Source organism: Sander vitreus, chromosome 23 (assembly GCF_031162955.1).
Source record: "Sander vitreus isolate 19-12246 chromosome 23, sanVit1, whole genome shotgun sequence".
In the NCBI taxonomy this organism is placed as follows: Eukaryota; Metazoa; Chordata; class Actinopteri; order Perciformes; family Percidae; genus Sander; species Sander vitreus.
In genome coordinates this window covers 19,021,176-19,044,995 of record NC_135877.1, presented here as the reverse complement: position 1 = coordinate 19,044,995, position 23,820 = coordinate 19,021,176, and the positions used below count along the sequence as shown (strand labels likewise).

Below are 23,820 nucleotides of genomic sequence, written 5' to 3'. Positions count from 1 at the left end.
TACCCTTTGCTGCTTCAGTCTGACTCTTGTTAGACTTTGTTTTGAGAGACAAGAGATCCCCGCTTTGTGTCATTTTTTTATTCTGTTCTTAGCTGCGGACAACATTGGTTGATGTTGATTCAACTAATTTATTCCAAATTGCTCTCTCTTTCATTGTTACTAAGACGTTTACAACTTCACCTTCAACTTTACTACTATTTAGAGCGCACATCAGCTGAGGTCTGCCCATTTACAGGTTCAACTATAAACATCGGACACACATCTACATGTCCAATATATACACAAAAGCAGAATTCAAACAAAGGGAAGAATGGTCATACAACAGGAATGTTTGTGTTTAATGCTTGTTAGCAGATGTTGCTGATACGCCAAACTAAGATGGTGAACATGGTAAACACTATATCCTGGTGACACTAAACATCAACATATTAGCATTTAGCTCAAAGCACTGCTAACCCTCATGAAACCTGCAGAATATTTCTGCTTTACAGCATTATAGGAACACTGCTTAGCAAAACAAATACACATGGTAGAAAGCAGTGCAAATATTTCTGCTGCGATCATTCGTTTCAGCTGTATTCACAGCAGATTTACTGCTCAGTTCATTCATTGCAGCGGTGAAACTGAGAAATATACAGCTAAAAGTACTGAAGAAAAAGTACTTAGACTTTGGTAAAGGCACACACTGTCACAGTCCTGTCTTCAGGTGTAAGTGCACGTGCGTTTGTGTGCGATTATCTGTGCAAAATAAGAGTCAGGATCTGCTGGACCAGTCGAAGAGTCGGCTGGCTGATCGGGTAGTGAGGCGGCAGCTTCTCCTGAGCACATGACAGCTTCACAGAGTACCTGCAGGGAAGAAACAAAGATCCTTCAACTCAGATCAATAAATCCTAACCACAATTACTCAAGTACTGTAAGCACAAATTGTACTTAAGTATTTCTATTATATGCTACTTTAACTTCTACTCCATTTGACATTTATAGTAACCTTTTACATGAAAAAAACATGATACAGTATATAGACTTACAACCAATATGTGAAATCACTTTACTCTTGTTTCTCTTAAAGCTATAGTGCGTAGTTTCTGCTGCCCCCATGAGGAATTCTAAGTAACGGCAACAAAACAAGCCCCCCACCCCTCCTCCACGCAGTTGCTAATAGCCAAGAAGGGCACGGAGGATTAAAAAAAACATGATAGACTCTTCAGAAGAGGTAATTATCTTTTCTGCGGGGGAAAGTCACCAGACTCCACAATCTTCTGAACATAGCCATACTGAGAAATACAGACAGAGTTGTGTGGAGCTGATAGTCTTAATTAGCTTTGTAGCAACTCATTTGGCAACGGCTTGAATGTAATGGACGTTCATTAATATCACTTACGCACTAAAGCTTTAAAAAATGTTTAATAAGCCAGGTTGTACTGCAGAAAGCCACAGAAATCTAGCCTGGATGACACCAGACGCTTCTCAGTTACCGTCACCAATGGATGCCGCTCAAATGCCTCTGGGCGCAATTGGACAGTCCTTCAACCAATCAGACCAACGATCCGGGTGACGTAGCAGCGACAGCGGCATCAACGGGTTGCTGCGCTTCGGTGGCCGTCATGTTGAATGTAAACAAAAAGCTGCTCGCTGTCGCTGCGCTATCGTCATCGCGTAAAGCCCGCCTCAACGGTTGTGATTGGTGCCTCGATTTGGAAAAATTGGAAATGGGCTTGAATGGGCTCTTGGCCAGACGGACTTGCAGAGCCAATCTCAAATTTGCCGGAAGTTCGTCAGGGTTTTCCCAGTCTAACAGACATCAACTTTTAAGGAGCAAAATAAAGCCATTGGACTTTCAAGTACAGACAAAAGTAATCTCTGAACAGGTTGTTTAAAATGTCTTTCCTTTTTCATCGAAAGGAAATCCTTGATTCGTTGGCCTCAGTGGCACAATGGTACTTTTAGTTTTAGTAACTTGACTTACTATTTATTTCAAAACATGTATCACAATGTCAGCTCCCACACGATACACATATATAACTAAGAGATCAAATGTTCAAATGTTGATGGCTGCACTAAATCACAGACGATGTTAATTTAATGGTGCAAACCTGTACTATAATCTACCCAGCAGTATACAAAATATCTAGAATTGGCTCCACATTGACAATCTACTACATTAAAATACACTTACATGGTGATAAAACAGAATAACATAATATTCTAATCATTCTGCATAATGAGTACTTTTACTTTGACACTTTAAGTACATTATGCTGTACTTTTACCTAAGTAACACTTTAAATTCAGGACTTTTACTTGTAATCGAGTATTTTTAGACTGGTTTTTATACTTTTACTTAAGTAAAGGATCTGAGTACTTCTTTCACCACTGATCTTAACACTCCTCAACCTAATCTGCAGTTCACAGAAAATATTGACATTAATACTGGGATGATATGGGTTTCGTCATTGGCAAACTTTCCTTTTTATTCTTAATTCAGCCTTTATTCATCTCCATAAGGACTGGGTATCGTTCACACATTTTTGATCCATAACAGATACCTATACCGTGACTCCAATACTGGTTCCTTAACGATACTTTTTTCGATACCAATTTTATAAAAATCTATTTTAACAAAAAGAAATTACAACATTACGGCAAACATTATTTATTTTTCAATTCCTACTACGTGAGCCCCGTCTCTGTGTGTAATGCAGAGTTTTCCCTGCCTGCCTCTACGACATGTTCTCTGACGCTAATGAGAGTTACTCCTTAGGTATTGAATGACGAGGCATTTTTCCATACTCGATACTAAGGAGGCAATTGGGTCGGTGCCTAAAAAGTACTGACATCGGTACCCAGTAGGGCTGCACAAATAATCGCAATTTTATCAAAATCGCAATATGAACTAGTGCAATATCCAAATCGAATTAATTTGCAAATTATGGTGGAAAATAAGTCAATAACAAAAGTTCATCTCAATACTTTGTTATATAGCCTTTGTTGGCAATGACAGAGGTCAAACATTTTCTGTAAGTCTTCACAAGGTTTTCACACACTGTTGCTGGTATTTTGGCCCATTCCTCCATGCAGATCTCCTCTAGAGCAGTGATGTTTTGGGGCCGTCGCTGGGCAACACGGACTTTCAACTCCCCCCAAAGATTTTCTATGAGGTTGAGATCTGGAGACTGGCTAGGCCACTCCAGGACCTTGAAATGCTTCTTACGAAGCCACTCCTTTGTTGCCCAGGCGGTGTTTGGGATTATTGTCATGCTGAAAGACCCAGCCACGTTTCATCTTCAATGCCCTTGCTGATGGAAGGAGGTTTTCACTCAAAATCTCACGATACATGGCCCCATTCATTCTTTCCTTTACACGGATCAGTCGTCCTGGTCCCTTTGCAGAAAAACAGCCCCAAAGCATGATGTTTCCATCCCCATGCTTCACAGTAGGTATGGTGTTCTTTGGATGCAACTCAGCATTCTTTCCCCTCCAAACACAACGAGTTGAGTTTTTACCAAGTTCTATTTTGGTTTCATCTGACCATATGACAGTCTCCCAATCCTCCTCTGGATCATCCAAATGCCCTCTAGCAAACTCCAGACGGGCCTGGACATGTACTGGCTTAAGCAGGGGGGGACACGTCTGGCACTGCAGGATTTGAGTCTCTGGCGGCGTAGTGTGTTACTGATGGTAGCCTTTGTTACTTTGGTCCCAGCTCTCTGCAGGTCATTCACTAGGTCCCCCCTGTGTGGTTCTGGGATTTTTTGCTCACTGTTCTTGTGATCATTTTGACCCCACGGGGTGAGATCTTGCGTGGAGCCCCGGATCGAGGGAGATTATTAGTGGTCTTGTATGTCTTCCATTTTCTTATAATTTCTCCCACAGTTGATTTCTTCACACCAAGCTGCTTACCTATTGCAGATTCAGTCTTCCCAGCCTGGTGCAGGTCTACAATTTTGTTTCTGGTGTCCTTTGACAGCTCTTTGGTCTTGGCCATAGTGGAGTTTGGAGTGTGACTGTTTGAGGTTGTGGACAGGTGTCTTTTATACTGATAACAAGTTCAAACAGGTGCCATTAATACAGGTAACGAGTGGAGGACAGAGGAGCCTCTTAAAGAAGAAGTTACAGGTCTGTGAGAGCCAGAAATCTTGCTTGTTTGTAGGTGACCAAATACTTATTTTCCCGAGGAATTTGCAAATAATTCATTAAAAATCCTACAATGTGATTTTCTGAATTTTTTTCTCATTTAGTCTCTCATAGTTGAAGTGTACCTATGATGAAAATTACAGACCTCTCTCATCTTTTTAAGTGGGAGAACTTGCACAATTGGTGGCTGACTAAATACTTTTTTGCCCCACTGTATGTCAAACCATTCTAAAATAAAGTATTGTGGTGCTGCAGAGACATCCCAGCCTACAAATGGTATCCTACAAACTAAAAAAAAAAAATCTTTGTTTGGTACAGATTCTCACCAAAAAAAAAAAAAAAATATCACACTTCAATCATTTTTTTAAATATTTTTCAATGAGAATAATGATACAAAAATGATCATTCCCTCCAATATCTTGAATCATATCGCAATATCAGTCAAAATAATCACAATTAGATATTTTCCTAATATCTTGCAGCCCTAGTACCCAGCCCTAATCACCATCCTGAATTTTGAGCAGAAATGAGCTGCAGCACAAACCTGAACTCCTCTTTGAAGTGGGATCGGAGGTGCTGTGCCAGCTGGCTGTTGTACTGCAGGCAGGCCAGCAGGAGGCGACAGCGCTGGAACAGCAGAACAGACTGAAAGGGGCTGAGAAAGGATTCCTGCCTGTCTGACAAAACCAGCACCACCTGCTGGGCCTGGTAACTGATGAAGGACAACTGCAGAGAGACAAGGAGACCAGTTCTAAAGTACTGTATTTCAATTTTAACGACACAACACCACAGCTTTGCCCTACCACACAATCTGTCCCAGTGTCTCTGTGGTGGAGTCAACTAATCAGTAGGGGTGTCCTGATAAAGTTTTTGGACCCAGATCCCGATCAGAGTCCTTTAATATTGTGTAAATGGCGATAAAATACATGTATCTGGCACATTAAATTAGAAATGTTTCACAAGCTACTTTATCCAGATACAGAAGGTCCTGTTTCAAAACTATTAAGTTGATCAGCTTACCGCTATAGTGTGTAGTTTCTGCCACCCCCATGAGGAATTCTAAGTAATGACAACAAAACTGTCGTCGCATCCACATGATCCGTGATCGCACACCACCCCCACCCCTCCTCCACGCAGTTGCTAGTAGCCAAGGAGGACACGGAGGATTACAAAACATGGACTCTTCAGAAGAGGTAATTCACAGGTACAACACAACTGTGTCCACATTGAAAAGCAAACTCAAAACCTTTTTATTCTCTCAGGCATTTGTTTAACTACAGTGTGTGTGTGTGTGTGTGTGTGTGAGAAATTGTCTTGCTTGTTTTTGTTGATTGTCTTGTGTATTATTTCCATTCATGCTTTGTTTTAATGTATATGTTGTGTTTTGTTTTATTCAAAGCACTTTGGGTTTACATGTAATAAATCAGTCCCTCCAGGATTTCGCGGCCTTTTTTTGAGATTGTTGCAGCCCAAAATGCCTGATTTCGTGGGAGCTTTTGTAATTTGTAATTGCGATAAAAGTTGCGATTATTATTATTTTTTTTATAGTTCTTTAAAAATAAAAAGGAAACTTGTTTTGGGGAGAATAAAATTACTGTGGGCTGAGTTTTCCTAGTAAGCTTACCAAAAAGGCTCAGAATGCTGCAAATGTTGGTATAATATGAAAATGGCTGGTGGATTTAAGACAAAAAATAATAATGTATTGAATGAATCAAATTTTAACATATGTGTCAGTGGCTTGTTGATCTTTACATTGTTAGTTAATTTCCTATCCTGGCCTGGGCTGGGACACACATTCATACGGTTTGATAAAGTACTGACTTTAAATTATCATTGCACTTACAATAACGAGCACAGCTGTCCTCAATTTACTTTAGAGTGAAAAATCGTTATAGCGTACATTGATGTTAAAATGTATACAGGTTGGCTGGACGGTCTGAAATGTTTTGCACGGTCTTTCGCTGTACGTTTTGTTGGTAAATGTGAGATGTTCGTGACATCCAGCTCCAGACATACGTCTCGTCTTCATATCACAAACAAGGAAATGATCAACCCGTTCTCACTCCTGCTTGGTCATTGGCTCTGAGAGTGCACGTGGGACTGCTGGGATTGGTTGAAGTCGCGGGAAACTTGAGGTAATTGGTCAAATTTGCGGAAAAGTTGCGGTGATTGGTCAAAATTGCGAGTCGCACCAAATTCGCGGTGATTGGTTGAATTTGCGTGAATTGGCGTGATCGCGACATCGCGAAATCCTGGAGGGACTGATAAAAGGTGCTATATAAATAAAATTGGCATTGACATTATCTTCACTTGAGTTTCTGCACGCAAAAGTCGCCGGACGACACCAGTTATTGAACATAGCCATACTGAAAAAATACAGAGAGTTTTGTGGTGCTGAGAGTCTTAATTAGCTTTGTATCAACTCATTTTGGCAGTGGCTTGAATGTAATGGATGTTCACATTAATATAAAAAAAGTTATGCACTAAAGCTTTAAATTATAGATATGAATGAATTATAAACTGGGAGAATGTGACTCCTGAAATCGACGTGACATGATCAGCTATAGGGAAGATTTCTCACTCTGTTGGAGTTTTGGGAAGCACAAAAACTTATGGTTGTGTATGTTCTGTTTCCTGTTTTATTTTGGTAGTCTGTTTTTCTGTCTCGTCTTGTCTTGTGTTCCTTCCTGCCTTTTGGTTTTCCCGCCTTTGTGATTGTTTGCTCCGCCCTGATGTCTTTCACCTGTTCCCTAGCCCTTGTGTCACCTGCCCCTTGTTAACCCTCGTTTACTTGTGTATTTATTCTCTGTGTAATCTTTGGTCTATGTCAGATCATTGTTTCCGTTTTTGGATATTGTGTGTGTTAATCTACCCGTGTGTGCCTCGATAGTCCTGTTCCCTGTAATTCCTGTTTTATAATTCTGCCTGTTCCTGCTTTTGCTGAGCTATGACAAAAACACTCAAAACAACGAATGATGTTTGGCTACAAACAAGTTAATAGTATAAGTGACAGCTGATATAACCTGACGCCGGCTAAGTTTATTATTTTAACCGGTGAAAGCAACAGTAAGTGCTGGCTAAAAATGTGAGGCTGTGACCTGAATGTTTTGTTCACTGATCTTGGCTAATAACAAAAGAGAGAGAAGACAAAACAGAATCGTTAGGGTCGTCAGAGCCAGGCTCTACTACACTAGCAGGCTGAGGTGGACAAAACGCAGTAGAGTAAAGATAGGATTGGTATTTTAGATGATACCGATCCTTTTAATATGCCCGGCTCGGACCCATCACCGATCCCTGGGACATCTCTACTAAACAGAGTGACAGCGGGAAAGTTTACCAGGTGAGGATGAGGCTGCAGGACGCAGAGGATCCAGCCAACAGACAGGAAGTTGTCGGCAGAGGAACATCTGCTGGCCTAAAACATAGAAAGGTTTAAATAAAGTGTGAAGTCACAGGCTGAACTTCCCCCACATTATACACATACAAAGTATGCATCGGTCAAATAATTGTTATAGACAGGCAAAGGTTGTTTTGTTTTCCCAAAATGATAAGATTATCAGTTAAGGATTGTATAGATGAGAGTATAATATTAGCAGTGTCAATGCTCAAACAATTTAAGTAAGGGGAAAGGTTAAAAGTAGATTAACTTATTTATTATTATTATTATTATATAGTTATTTTTGTAAACCTGCAGTTATAACTCACCTCGTGGCCTAAAAGCAGCAGCTCGAAGAGCAAAGAGCAAGCAGCATCCAGATATTCAGCTAGTAAGGCCTGAAGCTGACAGAGAAGAGTCACATTAACAACAGATTAAATAAATAATAATATTAAAGTGAGTAGAGAGCAGCTCACCTCACAGTCAACCAGAGATCTTTGGTTCTGTGTTTTTAGCTCTGCATCACATATCAAGGCAAGCAGCATTCTGGAGGCCAGTGCACCTCTGCAGGGAGAGAGAACAAAATTACTTTTCAAAAAGGGAATTTACAGCAGAAACAAGATTTATTCATTAATGTTTTAAAGGATAAAGTATTCAAATAGACCAGGGGTGTCAAACATACGGCCCGTGGGCCAGAACCAGCCCGCCAAAGGGTCCAATCAGGCCCACTGGATGACTTTGCAAAGTGTGAAAATTGCAGAGAAGTAATTCATTCCAATTCCAAATTTACCACTTTAAGCTCAGAGAATATACAGGTTATTTTTCCGTAAATTTACGCATATAATCGTTTTTTCTGAATATTACCCCTTTCTCCCGGGTCCGTAACATTATTATTTTCCCTTACAATGGCCTTAGAACGCTGTCGTAGCAGAAGCAACTTGCATTTGCCAACATCAAGCTGACAAGAAACTCTGGCAGATGAAGTATCGCGCGCACCCGACAGCCCGCCGCCAATGTACGCTCCACCGTTGCCCACCCACCAGTGAGAAACCTATGAGATACCTAACACCATAATACATAATAGACACATGGCGTCTGCAATCTGAAAATGTAGGTGGAGAGGGGGTAGATTAAGATAGGCTACTATGAGTAGGTCATATTCCTGCATATTGTTACAAATATTATGAATTACGTTACACACACACACACACACACACACACACACACACACACACACACACACACACACTTCAAAGGAAAACTAGATATATGTAATTTGTATTCAAATACATTTTTTGGCTCATCACTACCTCCTAGATTACAATACATTATTATTACTGTGTAGAAGAATGGAGTGGATGAATGGCTGTAGGTGTACTGAAACTACACAAATGTTTTCTTATATCCTGTCCAATTTTGTGCCCATATATTTGTTAGTCTAGCCAATAGGAGGCAGAGAGAGCTAATAAATAGGCCTAAGTACTTCTGTGTTAAAGATGAGAGTAAGACCAGGTTAACACATAGCCTTCTTCGGATTACTGAAGTAGTCTAAGTAATGATTTACTCGTAAAGCAACTTTAAATAGGCCTAAAGCAACTACTAAATAAACACAAGATTGAAGCCTGCAGAGACACGATTATAGGCTAATAAATAACATGGGTCAGATATTTTCAGATAGGCTTTTCAAGGTTGACATGGGTGACATTGCATTATTTCAGTTGCCATCACTTTGGCCTCTCAAATAGCCCTATTGTATGCTATGCATCATTAACTGAGCTCGTAACAGCTGGACTCCCAGTTATGATGTCAAGGTCATTATTTATGTTCATAAATTCAAGTAGGGTAAAAAATAGCCTAACTATTACCTTTATCTTACGTTAATCAGAACCTGGCCTGTCTAAAACCTTCTAGTTTTCTAGCCATTCCACCACTTTTCTAACTGCCCCCAACTAATGGGAAGGATGGCGGGTGTGACAGGCTAGCCTATTGACACTATGAACGTTTCTTTCTTATCATCCTTTTATTTTTAATATCATTATGTTTCGGGGGGTGGGCGGGGAGTATTTGCAAGAGTGTATGGCTGCAGCCTGGAGACCTCTTGTCTCATGCTCCTCCCGTCTCATGCCTGGGCATGTCAAACGCTAAACTCAGATGTTCAGAATACGACGGTAAATTCAGATGTTCAGAATAGCCTACGAAATCGTGAATAAACTTAAGAATAAGTTAGCGGGCAAGGGAGGCATGAAACGGGAGATCTCCAGGCTGCAGCCATACCCGACTCAGTATTTGCGTGTGGGACTGTGTTCGTTACCTGTTGTCCCTTCGTGACTGATATCGATGTCTGTCTTGCACACGGTGCAGAACGCGTGATGAGGTAGCCAGGACATATGGATTCAAGGCCATCTCTCCCGATAGCTGTCAAGAAATCGCTGTGATTTCCAAACCTTTTTTTGAGGCGGTTCAGCCATGGCATACAAGCCTACAGTTATCCGACCAGCCTAGCTTGCTTGAGGCACTGAATTGAATTAAACGTGCGAAGCATTTGGCTAGGAGGGGCAGCGCTCTGATTGGCCGAAAGCTTTTCACTCCACTTACACGCTGTGGCTCAGCGGCAGAATCAAAGTCATATAGATTGCATAGAAACTGAAACCGGCGAAATGAAAGATGCAACAAAATGCGTACCTAGAGAGCAGCGAATCGTACAAGCGCACTTAAGGTTCAAAATGCGTGCCGAGTACGAAAAATGCGTACATGTTGGCAGGTCTGGACAGAGGAGAGGTGAGATGGTTACTTTTTGGCAGAGAGCAGGTTGAGTCTGGCTGGTTCGACGTCCGTCTCTCTGAACATGGCGGCGAGCGTCTGCACGACCAGAGTGCTCAGTCTGAACAGAAGAATTGAGCTGGTGAGACTTTATCCACAATATACTACATGTTATACTTACACTTAATACTACTCTCTGGACCAACAAATACTGCCACCATGTGAACTCATTCAATTCTGGTTTAAGTGAAATTGAGTGCACACAGGCTTACATTTAACATACAAGGCACACACATTTACTTACACACACCCAAAGCCTTCTTTCTTCTTAAATAGCCATAAGTGTGTTGTGTAAAAACAAAGCAGCTTATAACCTCTAAGGTCAATTTGCCCTGATTGTATTAAAGGTCTTTGAAGCTTACAGTAGTTGATCTTCTGTGTGGACTCCACTGAGGCTCTGACAGCCGTGCAAAGTTTCCTCCAGAGTCTGAACCAGGAAGACGCACACTTCGCTGGACTGAAACACAACAGAGAAAGTCCTCACAACCATATCAATTCTAGTCTATTCTTGCTTTTGGTCCGTAGGGCTGCAACCAACCATTATTTTCATTGTCAATAAATCGGTTGATTATTTTCTTGATTAATCGATTAGTTGTTTGGTCTATAAAATGTCAAAAATTACAAATTCAGTGTTTCCCAAAGCCCAAGATGACGTCCTCAAATGTCTTGCGTTTTCCACAACTCAAAGGGATTCAGTTTACTGTCAAAGAGGACTGAAGAAACTAGAAAAGACTCACATTAAAGAAGCTGGAATCTGCTATTTTTTTATTTAAAAATTACTAAATGTATTGGTTGACAACTAATCGATTGATCTTTGCAGTTCTATTGGTCTGTATGTGGCATTTTGTTTGGTTCTCATGTTTTTTTAAAAGGTTGATTGAGAGTAACAACTTCAATTGGATCCCATGTCCACCTGTACATATACTCAAGTACTGCACTGAAGTACTTAACTTCCATTTTCTGTTACTCTCTACTTCTACTACATCTGAGAGGCAATTATTGTATTTTGTTTTACTGCACTACATTTTTGTGACAGAAATTAAGCATAGCGTAAGTTCAGGCAGGTCATGGAGTTAAGCTCGGCTATTATCTCAGTTCATAGCAGGCAGTCTCTAAGCCAGAACGCCAGCTGATGGCTCAGCTGATTCCCTCCTAAGCAATATAATTGATAACAAATAGAGCGCTCTATTTAAACTGCTTTTCCCAGCCTACATTGCTGCATCTCTGCTAGCGCTTGCAACCCTCCCCGCGTAAGGCTTTCCATGTATGCACATGAAGGTGCGGGAAAGCCCCAGAACAGAGCCATACGGCCAAATACAAATTGCAGATGAATGAATCTATTTGACAAAGTAGTCCTGGCTGAATTGGTATTTTTTATATATAGTTACTTTACTGATCAGATCATACTGATCATATGAGCTTATAAAATATGATGCATTGTTATTTAGATAGATAGATAGCTTTTTACTGTCATTCAACTGCACATATGAACACAATTTAGTTCCACTGGTTCATAAATACTGCTTTAACTAAAAACAAAAAGTTTAAAAACAAAAAGTTATTTTAACATTTAAATATGCACAAACAAAAAGTTTGAAAGCAGCATTTTTGAAAGATATTCAACTTCTTTTCCCCATTATTTTTATTGGTTGATAAAAAAAAAATGAAATGAATAAATAATGTTAAGGAGGGTCCTTACAAGTACAGAAGTACAAAACACGTTTGAACCGCTGACCTTCCAGAAGAGTCGGCGTAGTGCGATGTTATGGTGAGCAGCAGTTCTCAGCTCCTGCAGCAGCAGGTAGAGACTCTCCACACGGATCCCCTCCTGCAGGAGCTCAGAGCTCAGCTGACCAAACAGGTGAGCTGTCTGCTCGCAGCTACACACACACACACAATTTAAGACCATTATGAATGAAATTTAAGACCTATATCATGACATAAAAAAAGAATGTCAGAGTCCGGAAACATTAGCTGTGTTCGAAACCGTTCCCTCATTCACTTACTCACTATTCCCTATGTAGTGTTTATTAAATAGTGAACTATATAGGGGATGACCAAACGAGATTTCGGACCCTTACCCTTACACATCGTTGAGTGACTTGCGTCAGAAGATGCGCCCGTTGAGTGTGAGGGAGGCGGGCAGCATCATGTAAACAAACCGAAACAAAAATACTTCTAATACGTCCCTGAAACAAACCGAGCATTCAGGACTCAGGTGGATAGTAAAATGTTATGTATATATGTTGCATGTTACATTTCCACTGTTAAAAAGTCCGCTCCGTTTCTCCTTTTCAGTTTTCACGGTGACTTCTGCTTCTTCTTCTCCTCTGGGAAAACGCGGCCACGTTGCATTGTGGTATACGGGAGAAAAATGTAGGATCCATCGTATGTACACTCAAATTAGCAGTGCATTGTGGGTATTTTACAGTGGACTATACAGTGAATGAAATTAACCGTGGAGAATTCGAACACCACTACAAAATGGCGAACACAATATATAGTGCAGTATTTCTGCGATAGGGGATGGTTTTGAACACAGCCATTGCCTAAAACAATTCCCCGATTTCCTCATTGGCATTATAGAACTGGTGTCTAGATTGGCTGCAATATAAGTTACATGTTGGTCTCATTTGTAGTCGTAATACAGCGAATTATATTTGGACTAGTGACAGTTGAAAATTATTTAAGACCTACAACACTTAAAATTTGGATTTTGAAATGTTAGACTTTTTAAAGACCCTGAATGATTGTGCCCGTTATAGTCCTGCACTGCGTTACAACAGAGCTGTTACCTGATGGCAGGAAGCTGCTTTCTAGAAGAGGAGTCAGACAAGGTACTGCACCTCCCTCTGTAGAGCGTGTCTAACAACAGAGTGGACCTCTGAACACACACACACACACACACACACACACACACACACACACACACACGCCCATTATAGAAGTGCAATGCTAAACCAGTGTCTTTCAGTCTTTTAAAGGATTACACCGCCTTCCCACTGGCACTTGAAGTCAGCTCCGCAATACGCAACACGCCCCCAGCGGACGTCGTACTACACCGTTGAAAAGCGTCGGAGAGACTACAACGACTGATTCTGTCAGTGTCTGAATGTACGATTCTCTATGACCTGTCTGATGAGGGTTATATAGATATAAATAGAAAGGCTGCTGCGTGGAGAAAAGTTGCCCAGGACGTTGACATGTCAGGTCGGTTAAATGTGATATAGCAGTATAATGTCAATAGTTCGATGTCTGTTGCTAGCTAACCAATTAGCATTAGCAGGTATCCTATGCATTGTTAAAGTTATGAATTCTGATTTGTTTATCAATACCATAGCAATGCTAACTTCTGCTGGAATTGTCGGATAGGAACCGTCCGTAGCCTGTCGCAAGAGTTACATTTTTTAAACGCATCCGGATGACCAACTGACACGATTTCTTTCGCACCACACTCGTTTGGACCCATTCGCATGCGGTCTGCGAATCTCCATAGGAAATGAATGACTTCCGGTCGTTTCGCTGCCCTATCGGAGCTGATTTCAAGTGCCAGTAGGAAGGCGGCGTAGGACAGGTGATTTACTACTTTTTATTGTCCCAACCAATCCCATGAAGACCAAACTCAACAATGAATTGGCCCTACTAACAAGTATTGTCTTAGTATCCAAAGCCTGATTTATCTTCTTCCTCTGTGCCACAGAGATCAATTGTTATCCATAAACTATTAAAAACAAATCAATGAGCCACACTGTTGCACTGGCTGACATGTTCCTTCATTACCATGAACACACACACACACACACACACACACACACACACACACACATTTTATCTTTTACTCAATCCCACATACACCATCCCGCTGCCACAAATACTCACTAGAGCACCAAGTGTGGATTTATCCGCAGCTGAAAATAGTCCCCAACTAATGCTGTTTGAGTAATGTTTGCTTAAAACTACAGTGACCAGTTGTTTAAGGAAATCACAGAGCCTTTCTAAAAGAATGAAACAGTAAGCTGTTTTTAAAGATTCACGTCTATGGTAGGAACCAATAGACTGAGAGCTAAGACAAAGGTCGGGAAGTGGGAAAGTACTGAGAGACGGACTAACACATTGTTGGTTTTGGTCTTTTCATGGGAATTGTTGGAAATAGGAAAAACATAAAATTACACCAGACTTATTCTTGTCTCCTTCCATCACTCACAATAATGAAGCTGTTCCATGAGCTCTGTATATGGAGGTAAAGTCTGGACGTGCGTGATATTGCGTAAAGATGCAGCTCAGCCTCATGTTCCTCTCCGCTGTTCACACAGTCTCTTCTCAACAGGCGAGACAGAACTGAACCGATCCTTCTCTGGAGCTGGAACATCACATTATCAACACACAATGGGGTGTCATCTTATGCGCCATTTTGTATCCCTAAATGATTTTAACCAAAAGTAGAAAAAGTGGCTTAACGCAGTCTGTACCTGGCCAGTGTCAGGGATGTTCAGTCTGTGATTCGACGGTGATGGAGGAGAGGTGGGGAAGCCGTTGGGTGAGTAGAGGGAGGGTGCTGGGGAGACAGACTGGTTGGGAGGGTGTGGAACCCTCAGGAGGCCCAGAGTCTCCGGGTTTGGACAGGAGGCAGAAAGTGTGGGTGTTAACATGTGAACCTCCTCTGTCCCCATTTCACTGGGGCTGCTGATAAACAGGGAGGGAAGAAGGAAAGAGATGGATAAGATTAGGGCTGCATGATAAGAGGAAAATATGTGACAATGATATTACTTTCTATGTTACAGATATTAAAGATGCAGTAGGTCAGACTTATAAAACTAACTTTGTCATATTTGCTGAAACTGACCCTATGTTCCAGTAGAACTACATGAAGCAGGTAATAAAAAATGTTCAGATGCACCAATCATGGCCAGGGGGGGTGTCTAACTGTATGTCAATCACTGCTCATGCACACACATTCATTCTCCCTTGTGGGGGGAGGGGCTTAGGAGACCGTTTTGGCCTTTAGCAGAAAGGGGGGAGGGACTGAGAAGTTGTCATTGTTCAAATGTTTTTGCCAAGTCCTGGATCTTTACAATCCTACCTACAGCACCTTTAAACGTGCCATTATTCTATCAAACCTTAGGAAAATTGTCTCTCTATTTTGAATCCATCCAAGTTGTTTTTTTACTGATTTGTATTGAGCATGATGCTGATGATGAGTATTTAAAGTTAAATTTTGGAAGAGTTTAAAAAAAGAAAAAAAATTACAAAGAAATGTTAAATAATTAAAAATGCGTATAGTATAATATATATAGTATATAAGTGTATACTTCTTCCCACTCCTTTTCGGACATGTCAACAACAACAAACAAAAGAATATAAAGTGTTCTTATGATGTATCTATGTTATCATTTTCTGAATGAGCTGATTTTCTGTTTTCTTTTACATGTTCGAAATAAAATACAAAGAAAGAATAGCGCATTACAGCCAAGTGTGGGTTCTCGTTTTGCTGACAGTGAAGCAGCTGCTCAGTCATTTGAACATAATTATTCAATGGCTGTAAACTGCTTTCATGTCCCCAAAGATCGATCATTACTTCTTCGAATGTGTGTGTGTGTGTGTGTGTGTGTGTGTGTGTGTGTGTGTGTGTGTTTAATGACATCCCCGAGGTGAACTACACTCACTATCACAGCCAGATAAGACTAAGACAGCGTTTACATTTTCCGGAGTTTACATCACACAGGTCATCTTTACAGCAGTGTGGCATTTGTTGTAGCCAGGAAACAACACGTCGGTGTTCAATTACAGTAAATCTGATCTCCATCCTCTCGTCTCTTCTAGGGGTGTAAGAAAAAAATAAAATAAAAATCGATACACTTGAGTATTGCGATATTTTATTTAGCAATACTATACTGATTTTCAAAAACGCAATATCGATTTTTTTTTAGATTTTCTTTTTAGTTTACGTACAAAAATATTCATGTGAGACAGTGGTTCACGTTTATGTTGTGTTTAAACCCCCTACCGCTAGATTTCTATGCTGAGATGCACCACTAGTGTCCTTGCCTAGCAGTGCCTGACTTTTTGCTAGAAGCTAACAATGTAGCTATGGCTGAACTTTGGCCTACTTTAGCATATAAAAATGTACTCACTAAGAACCTGTGAACCACAATCCCAAACTGGCAGTTTCATTTTCGGTGTACTGAATTGTTTACCTAAAGTAAACTTCTTTGACTTGTATGCATCATGTCTTTTTTTAAATATTAGTTTTTCTAAAATTATACTTAAAAATCCCAATATATCGCCTTACGCACAGTATCGAAATATATTGCAATATATTGAATCGTGACCCATGTATCGTGATACGTATCGTATCGCCAGATTCTTGCCAATACACAGCCCTAGTCTCTTCACAGTCCACAAACTGTTTTCTGACTGACGCGCAAACACGCAACACAGAGGAATTAAAGACACGACCAAATAAAAAAAACTGGGACGTAAAGAACAATTCATTAAAAAGTCTGATGAAGGTAAATGTTTGAAATGCCATACATTTGCAGGTTCAGCTTCTTAAATGTGAAGGTTTCCAGTTGTATTTGCCACGTAAGATAGTAAATATTAATAGTAAATATCTGTGGTTTGGCTATTTTCTATTAGTCGATAATGATAATTATTTCTGGAAACAAATAAATACATTTTGGATCTCAGTCAAAGACATAAATACAATTCTGGTTGTCGATCATGGTACTTCTTTTTAATTCCTCAGTGAACAATGACAATGAGTATCAGGGGAACTGAGGTGAAACGTGTCTCTCTTTATTAAATAAGTCATGAGTTACCTGAGACACCGAAAAAGATCATTACAGAGTCAGGCAGAGTGAGGTAACCTTCAATTAACGTAACCAAAAAAGATTTAACTTTCTGTGACATGTTTTGGCATTACACACACACACACACACACACACACACACACACACACACACACACACAGGTATTTAAGCCCCTAAACGTTAACCCTCCTTCTCTCTTGTAGCCCTGCAGACAGAAATAGCTGTAAAGGTTTTATAGCTTAAAGAGTTTGTCTGTCTCCGTGACTCCCAGACAGAATCTGTACTAGGTTTTTTGGCAGTCTGCAGATGATCTGAATCAGCGTTTTAAGTTTAACTGATAACCGATAAAGTTAATTAATTAAAAAGTGCGCTACTTTGGCTCGGCTACAGCTCTGTGTCTGTTTCTCTGCTTCGGTTTCACTCACCACTGAGTCTGACTTAATGTCCCGTCCCCAACACTGACTCTCTGTTACTGGGTATTATGTTGAAAGTTTCTAATGTATCTAATAATTGCTTAAAGCATCTAAACAAAGCTTTGTGTTGGAGTTTGTAACATTCCAAAATCTTAATTTTGATTTCAAGATTTTCATTTTCACTGTAAATGCATATTGGTTCCAAATATCGGTTTATTGGTTTCATTAACTACTAATAATCCGTATCGGCCCTGAAAAAACAGTATCGGTCGATCCCTAATCTGTACAGCACAGGAGGGGTAATACTGTTGGTATCCAGTGTTGGATACTCGGTTGAAAAGTAAAAGCAACCAGTCAGTCTCTGGTTCCCTACATGGGTATCATCTGACAAACCAGAGAGAGAGAGAGACAGAGAGAGAGAGAGAGAGAGAGAGAGAGAGAGAGAGAGAGAGAGAGTGTGTGTAATGCTCACCTGTGTACAGGATATCCTGTCGGGGAAATAAAAGACACAGGAGGGTTAGAGTTACACTTAAAAAGGTATTAAGGTAAATAAATCAAGACAAAAGAACACATGAGCTTCACTACTGTTGTTTGTCACAGATTTTCATATCAAAAAATATCCAGATTAGAAGTAACATATATATTCATATTCATATTTTAACCACTGTGACTGCTTACTAGAGGCGGGAAAAATAATTGATTCTTAGATGCATCGCGATTCTCTGTAGAACGAGTCGATTATCAAATCTGATAAGTTAATAATCGATTTCTTTTTTTTTTTAAATGTAGAACTATCTCCAGTGCTTTAACACCAAATTAAATTTAAAATGCTTTCATTTTTGACACTTTAACTGATGCTTCAACTGCTTTCAGTGCTGGTCTAGACCTACTCTATCTGTAAAGTGTCCTGATAGAACGTCTGCTATGATTTGACACTATAAAAAAAAAGCAAAAGAAGAAAAGAACTGCTTTTATTAATTAGATAACTGACATTTCAGCTGCTTTCACCTCTCACTAATCAACTGACAGTTCACCTGCTTTTAGCACTTACCATTCAGTTCAACTAAGTTAAAGGGTAACTACTGTTTATTTCAACCTGTACCCTATTTTCCTATGTTTTTGTGTGTAGGTGACTGATAGGAACAACCATCTTTGAAATTGGTCCAGTATTAAGCGTGAACGCTGTAACTGGCAGCCACAGACTGGGCTGCAATGTAACCCTATGGGGCAAATTTTCAGCGTCAGTTTGGTCCACTAAAAGTGCTGTTTTTGCCACTGAAAGACTCTGATTATTATTCATAGTGTCTGACAACATTATGGAAAGGATCCCTACAGAGATAGGCATTTTTAAAACCTCTTTAAGACCTTTCTGTTTAACCAGAAACAGCTCTGAGGTTGCTAGCACTAAACCCACCAGACTCCATTTAAAAAAACAATACTTTTAGCGTGTATAGATCCAACATATTTTCACATGTATATTGGTAAACTATGTGTTTATTTCAACCAAAACTAGAGTTGTGATGGTTGGAAGCAGGTAAATGAATACATGAAAGACAATTTTAACAGCCACAATCATTAACAAAATATGAACAAAAAACAAATGAATTAAAAAATGCATCCTAGACTTTAAAGAAACTAACTTATAACACATTTATACATTATTTCACTGTTAATGTTATCTCCATTCTCACACACACACACACACACACACACACACACGAGGATGGATACTCGAACCAAATATTCGGCCAGTCTCTAATAACCAAACCTTTTAATGTATGAATATGTGCGATTAGTGTATAACCTGTTTTACCTCCTAAGCCACTGCCGCCCTGGTAAACTTTGGCCCATACGGGGATCTTAGCCCAACCTTGTCATTATTAGCCCAATTTGCAAACCCAATGTACTGATGTACAAAGCTAAAACAACAATAAATGTGTCACTGTTCTTATTCTTACAGACTGCACGTTATTTGTTAATGTGTGTTGGACAATAACATTTAGTTGTAAATTCTCTTAGTATTTTGACATTTTAAAAACAATCTTTTTACCTTCTAAGGTGTGCGTTATTGTTGGGCAAAGGGTTGGTCTGCGAGGAGGAAGTCCCACCCTCCTGTCTCTTCTCAGCCAATCACGGCCCCTTGTTGCAGGCTTGTCAGTGATGTAGGTGATTCGAATGTGCTGGCAGAGTTCCCGGTCCTTCCCACGGAGGAAATCTGGGAGGTCATTGACCTTGAAGAGATGAAATGGATGAAACAGAGCTAAAGATCTGTAACAATGTACAGCGTCTCCTGACCTTAATCAAAAAAAGTCACGTTATTTATTGTGTTTTAGATAAGTCATTTCCAAACTAGTGGTCCGTGAGGGTACTGCAGTTGGTCAGTGGAAAAGCTAAATAAAATATAAAATAATAGTTTTTAACCTTCATTTTACCAGGAAATTCCCATAAAAATTAAGTATATGTATACTGATATACAATTTTAATTTAAATTAAATTGTCAAGTCATTGTGTGATTACTAAAATAGGCTAGTGGCGCTCGGCCGTGACGTTCAAGTCCTGTGCCGTTAGAACCACAACATGGATAGGTGGATGGCAACAGGTTCTCTGAAGAGAAAAGAGGCAGAGGTTACCAATAAGGAAGAGATTGAAGATTGAAGCCTGTTGTTCAAATGAACCTGATTATGCCCTCGGGCGCTTGAGTAAATAAATAAATTAAATATGTGGCAGCCGTTGTGTGCACTAAACTTTCTTTCAACAAGCCTGTTGTACTGATGCGATGACCAGTTATAGTTTTAGTGCTGGTAGGCCTATTAAGAGGTGCTGATTAATTCAGGTTTGACTGTGTGTAGACATATTTTATTATGTGTATTATGATGTGGTCCACGGAAATTCTTAATTACAAATAGTGGTCCACACACACAAAAAGTTTGAAAACCCCTGTTTTAGATTTCCCTTCATTTTTTGGCATTAACAAAATACACAAAATAGGCAGGTAGGCCTATAGGATGTATACATATTCGTAAATAGTCCCAAAATGTCCCATTGAGATCTGGTAATTATAGTAGACATTTGTATACAGTTTTTGACATTTTATAGATTAAATTATTAATTTTTCAATTAAGATTAACCAAGAATGAAATTCATCTTAGTCACAGACCTCGTGAATATTTTTCTGTCAACCCACTAATCGATTAATTGATTTCTTTCAGCTGTAGTCACAGTGTTGAAGCAGCTTTAACTGAAAAAGTAGAATGTGATTTTGTAAACTCACCAGTTCGATGTCCTGCACGTCCCTGAAGCAAAAGGCTTCAGTAAGAGTGCGCGGTGGGTACTCGGTTAGGTACACGCGCTCGTCGCTCAGCACCACATGCATGTACACCTTATTGATGGTAGCCGATTTCACCACGCACGGTTCATAGGCTCGGATCCGCTCGTACACCATCCGCTCCGTGTTCCGCTTCAGGAAGGAGTCCAGTTTAATGTTTCTGCGGGAGAGGAGGGCACCGGAGCCGGTCCGAGCCATGACAGTACCGGCGGAGCAGTTAAAGACAAGTTAGTGACGCTAACTACCAGTTTGGCGCCAGGCAGGTGATCCGGTGTCGCTTTCCATACGTTACGTTAAAACTTTACGTAGATAGAAACTAACCGGACAGGTGCTGTTGCTCGTTCTGTCCCGTTAACGTACACTGAGCAGGTAAACTGCCGCTGTCTCGCTTCATCAGCACACACGGCTCTCTGATTGGTCCGTGCAGTGAGCAGGGACGCTGCTGATTGGCTAGGAGATAAATAACTATAAATACTTTAAAAACAATTCTGAGCACTTCTTTTGGAGCCACTTTACACCAGAAAACATGGATATAAAAATGTTTTGTTTTTTGTTTATCTATTTGAAGGTCTACATGCCAGGTATGAAATAGATAAATAGGTAAATAAAATTGAATTTTGCAACTTGCAAGTTGCATTTCTTGCTGGATTTATATTAACATGTCATGGAAATGATAATTTGAAAGGTGGTTGATGTACACATTTAGTTTTACAAGCAGAAATTCAGAGAAAAAAGTAAGCGTTCGGTGCAATACTGACCATTTAAAAACTCAGTCCATCCAAACTGCCAAGTACAAAAAATGGTGGGTAAACATTAAATTACTATTAAATAGGCTGTTTATTTCATAGATTTTCCTGAAAGTAATCAAACATAGTAGGCTATGTCTAAAATATACTGGAATCAGCCACCCGGGATGCTAAAACCTAGAGTTATACTGTAGGCTACACTAGAAAGACCTAATCATGAGAACATTTAATAATTTAATAAACTAATTTCCCATAATCAATTTGCGATTCATATGAAATCTTACATAAATATCGACCATGAACATATAAGCCCAAAGTAGAATAAGTAGTAGTAAGTAGTAAATAAACTAGGCTACAGGTAGCCTACAACATTAATGTTTCAGCAAAAAACAGTTCATATGTAGCTTTTAGGATAATGCATTATTTGTTAGTAACATATTGCACAACATCTACATCTAATGCAGCACTTCTGAACAAAAGTATTACAGATTGAATGATAACACAAAGGCTTGTTGACGTGTTGTAGTGGGTTTTAAGGGCTGCCATTAAGTGTTGCAAGCCACCAGCTGGTGTCACTGTCCGAAGCCCCAAAGCTTCATGTGAATTAATTCACCATCACCAGTGAAAAGTAAGATAAGTGTTATTATTCCAGGGGGAATATCTTCGAAATTACTTTAATACTTAATCCTCAAACGTAAATTGATTTATGATAATTTATATTAACTTCAGGAGGTTCTCTCATATATTAGACGTAGCCATACCACTGTCATGGTTTAGTTCTGTATGTTATTAAAATAATTAAGGCATTACTTACTATTACTTGTTACTGCTGAATAATTAAATGAATAAGTTATTGAGTTACTTTGAGGCCTTTAAGGTTGCAGTAAACCTAGAAAAATGAAGAAAAAAAATTTTGTGCTGTCATCCTTCTCTGCCTCATCTTCCTCCACCCACAGAGAGAGAGGGAGAGAGAGAGAGAGACAGAGAGAGAGAGAGAGAGAGAGAGAGAGAGAGAGAGAGAGACACTCCCTCCCTCCCTCTCCCCCAAATGGTCGAGGCAGATGGCCGCCCAGGAGGAACACACTCAGTCTTTTATCCAGCTCAGTAAGAAGACTGAGACACTGTAGACACAACAGACTAGGACCCAAATAATCTGGGTTTGTAGGATGAAGCTGCAGTTGTTTTCCATTTATTAAAAATCACCTATCAAAACCCCAAAATTCTGTCTGTCACACATAAAAAGCCATCCTGTTGAGATTTTTTTTAAATGCCTCTAAAATAGCTTTTTGAACAGGGTGAGACACAGGATTAGCAGATGATAATGAAGGTAGCAGACGGAGCAGAGGAATTAGTAGAATTAGCCGAGGAAAAATAAAATGAAATAATGAAAAGAGAAATTTAAAAAACACAAAAAAGAAGTAAACATAGGGGTTAATTCTCGACCTTGGAAACAGCAGCTATCTCATGGCCTTGCTTAGCAGATAGAGTTGTTCATGAATTAAAGATTCAGTTGACGAGTTCAACAGATTTATGAGTTGTTTTACTCCCGACTGTGGTTCTGGTCAGCTGGGTCGGACAGTTACTCCTTCGTCCTCATCATCAGTGTGTGTTTTTGTGCAGCTGCAAACAAAGATTGTGGGCTGACCGGTCACACTGTTGTCTTTGTTCTGCAGAAGAAGAAAAACAGTCACAGTTCCACCAAAGAGAGAGACACACACACATGCACACGCACGCACGGACGCAACACGCACGCACACACACACACACACGCACACACACACACACACACACACACACACACACACACACACACACACACACAGGTTATGGTTGGTGTTAACCTTTTTAGGCTGGTAATGAGGTTGTTCAAACTCTAAAAATGTGACCATGCTTTTAATGCCACGTTCACGAATTTGGTGTCAGGCTGGACAAGCCTCTGAAACAGTAGACTATATGTGGACCATTTTCTTTTTAAAACTCTTCATTGATCCAATATTAAACCTAAACTAACCTGTGTTCTTGCCTCCTTGTATTAGTTTTTGCACTTTTTGCTCTTTTCTTTGTTATTTGTTTGCACTCACAGGCATTATCCTTGGAGGAATTATATGAGTGGTGGGTTGTGTTTTGTAGCTGTATCTCTTTTTCGCTTTTCTGTAAGATAATTGTTTTTCTATATGCATGTTTTCTTGATTTGTTT

General features: G+C 39.9%; 1 protein-coding gene across 1 annotated transcript; it reads right to left on the bottom strand.

Moving 5' to 3' along the window:
* Window positions 1-268: 268 nt before the first annotated feature.
* Window positions 269-21,219, bottom strand: c23h12orf56 (chromosome 23 C12orf56 homolog). The gene is made up of 14 exons (XM_078242638.1): window positions 20,824-21,219; window positions 19,603-19,783; window positions 18,025-18,040; window positions 14,800-15,013; window positions 14,535-14,690; window positions 13,126-13,214; window positions 12,066-12,210; window positions 10,693-10,787; window positions 10,302-10,391; window positions 7,987-8,074; window positions 7,840-7,914; window positions 7,472-7,549; window positions 4,679-4,860; window positions 269-846 (listed from the first exon to the last, which is right to left on the bottom strand). The coding sequence occupies exons 1-14, from the start codon at window positions 21,073-21,075 to the stop codon at window positions 735-737; spliced, it is 1,773 nt and encodes a 590-aa protein (XP_078098764.1). The 5' UTR covers window positions 21,076-21,219; the 3' UTR covers window positions 269-734.
* Between the last annotated feature and the right edge of the window lie 2,601 nt (window positions 21,220-23,820).

Coding starts and splice junctions, on each gene's coding strand:
- c23h12orf56 (XM_078242638.1), bottom strand. CDS start 21,075: ATGGCTCGGACCGGCTCCGGTGCCCTCCTCTCCCGCAGAAACATTAAA. Junction 10,788..12,065: donor TACGCCGACTCTTCTGGAAG/GTCAGCGGTTCA, acceptor GTTGTGTTTCAG/TCCAGCGAAGTGTGCGTCTT. Junction 7,550..7,839: donor TGCTGCTTTTAGGCCACGAG/GTGAGTTATAAC, acceptor TCTATGTTTTAG/GCCAGCAGATGTTCCTCTGC.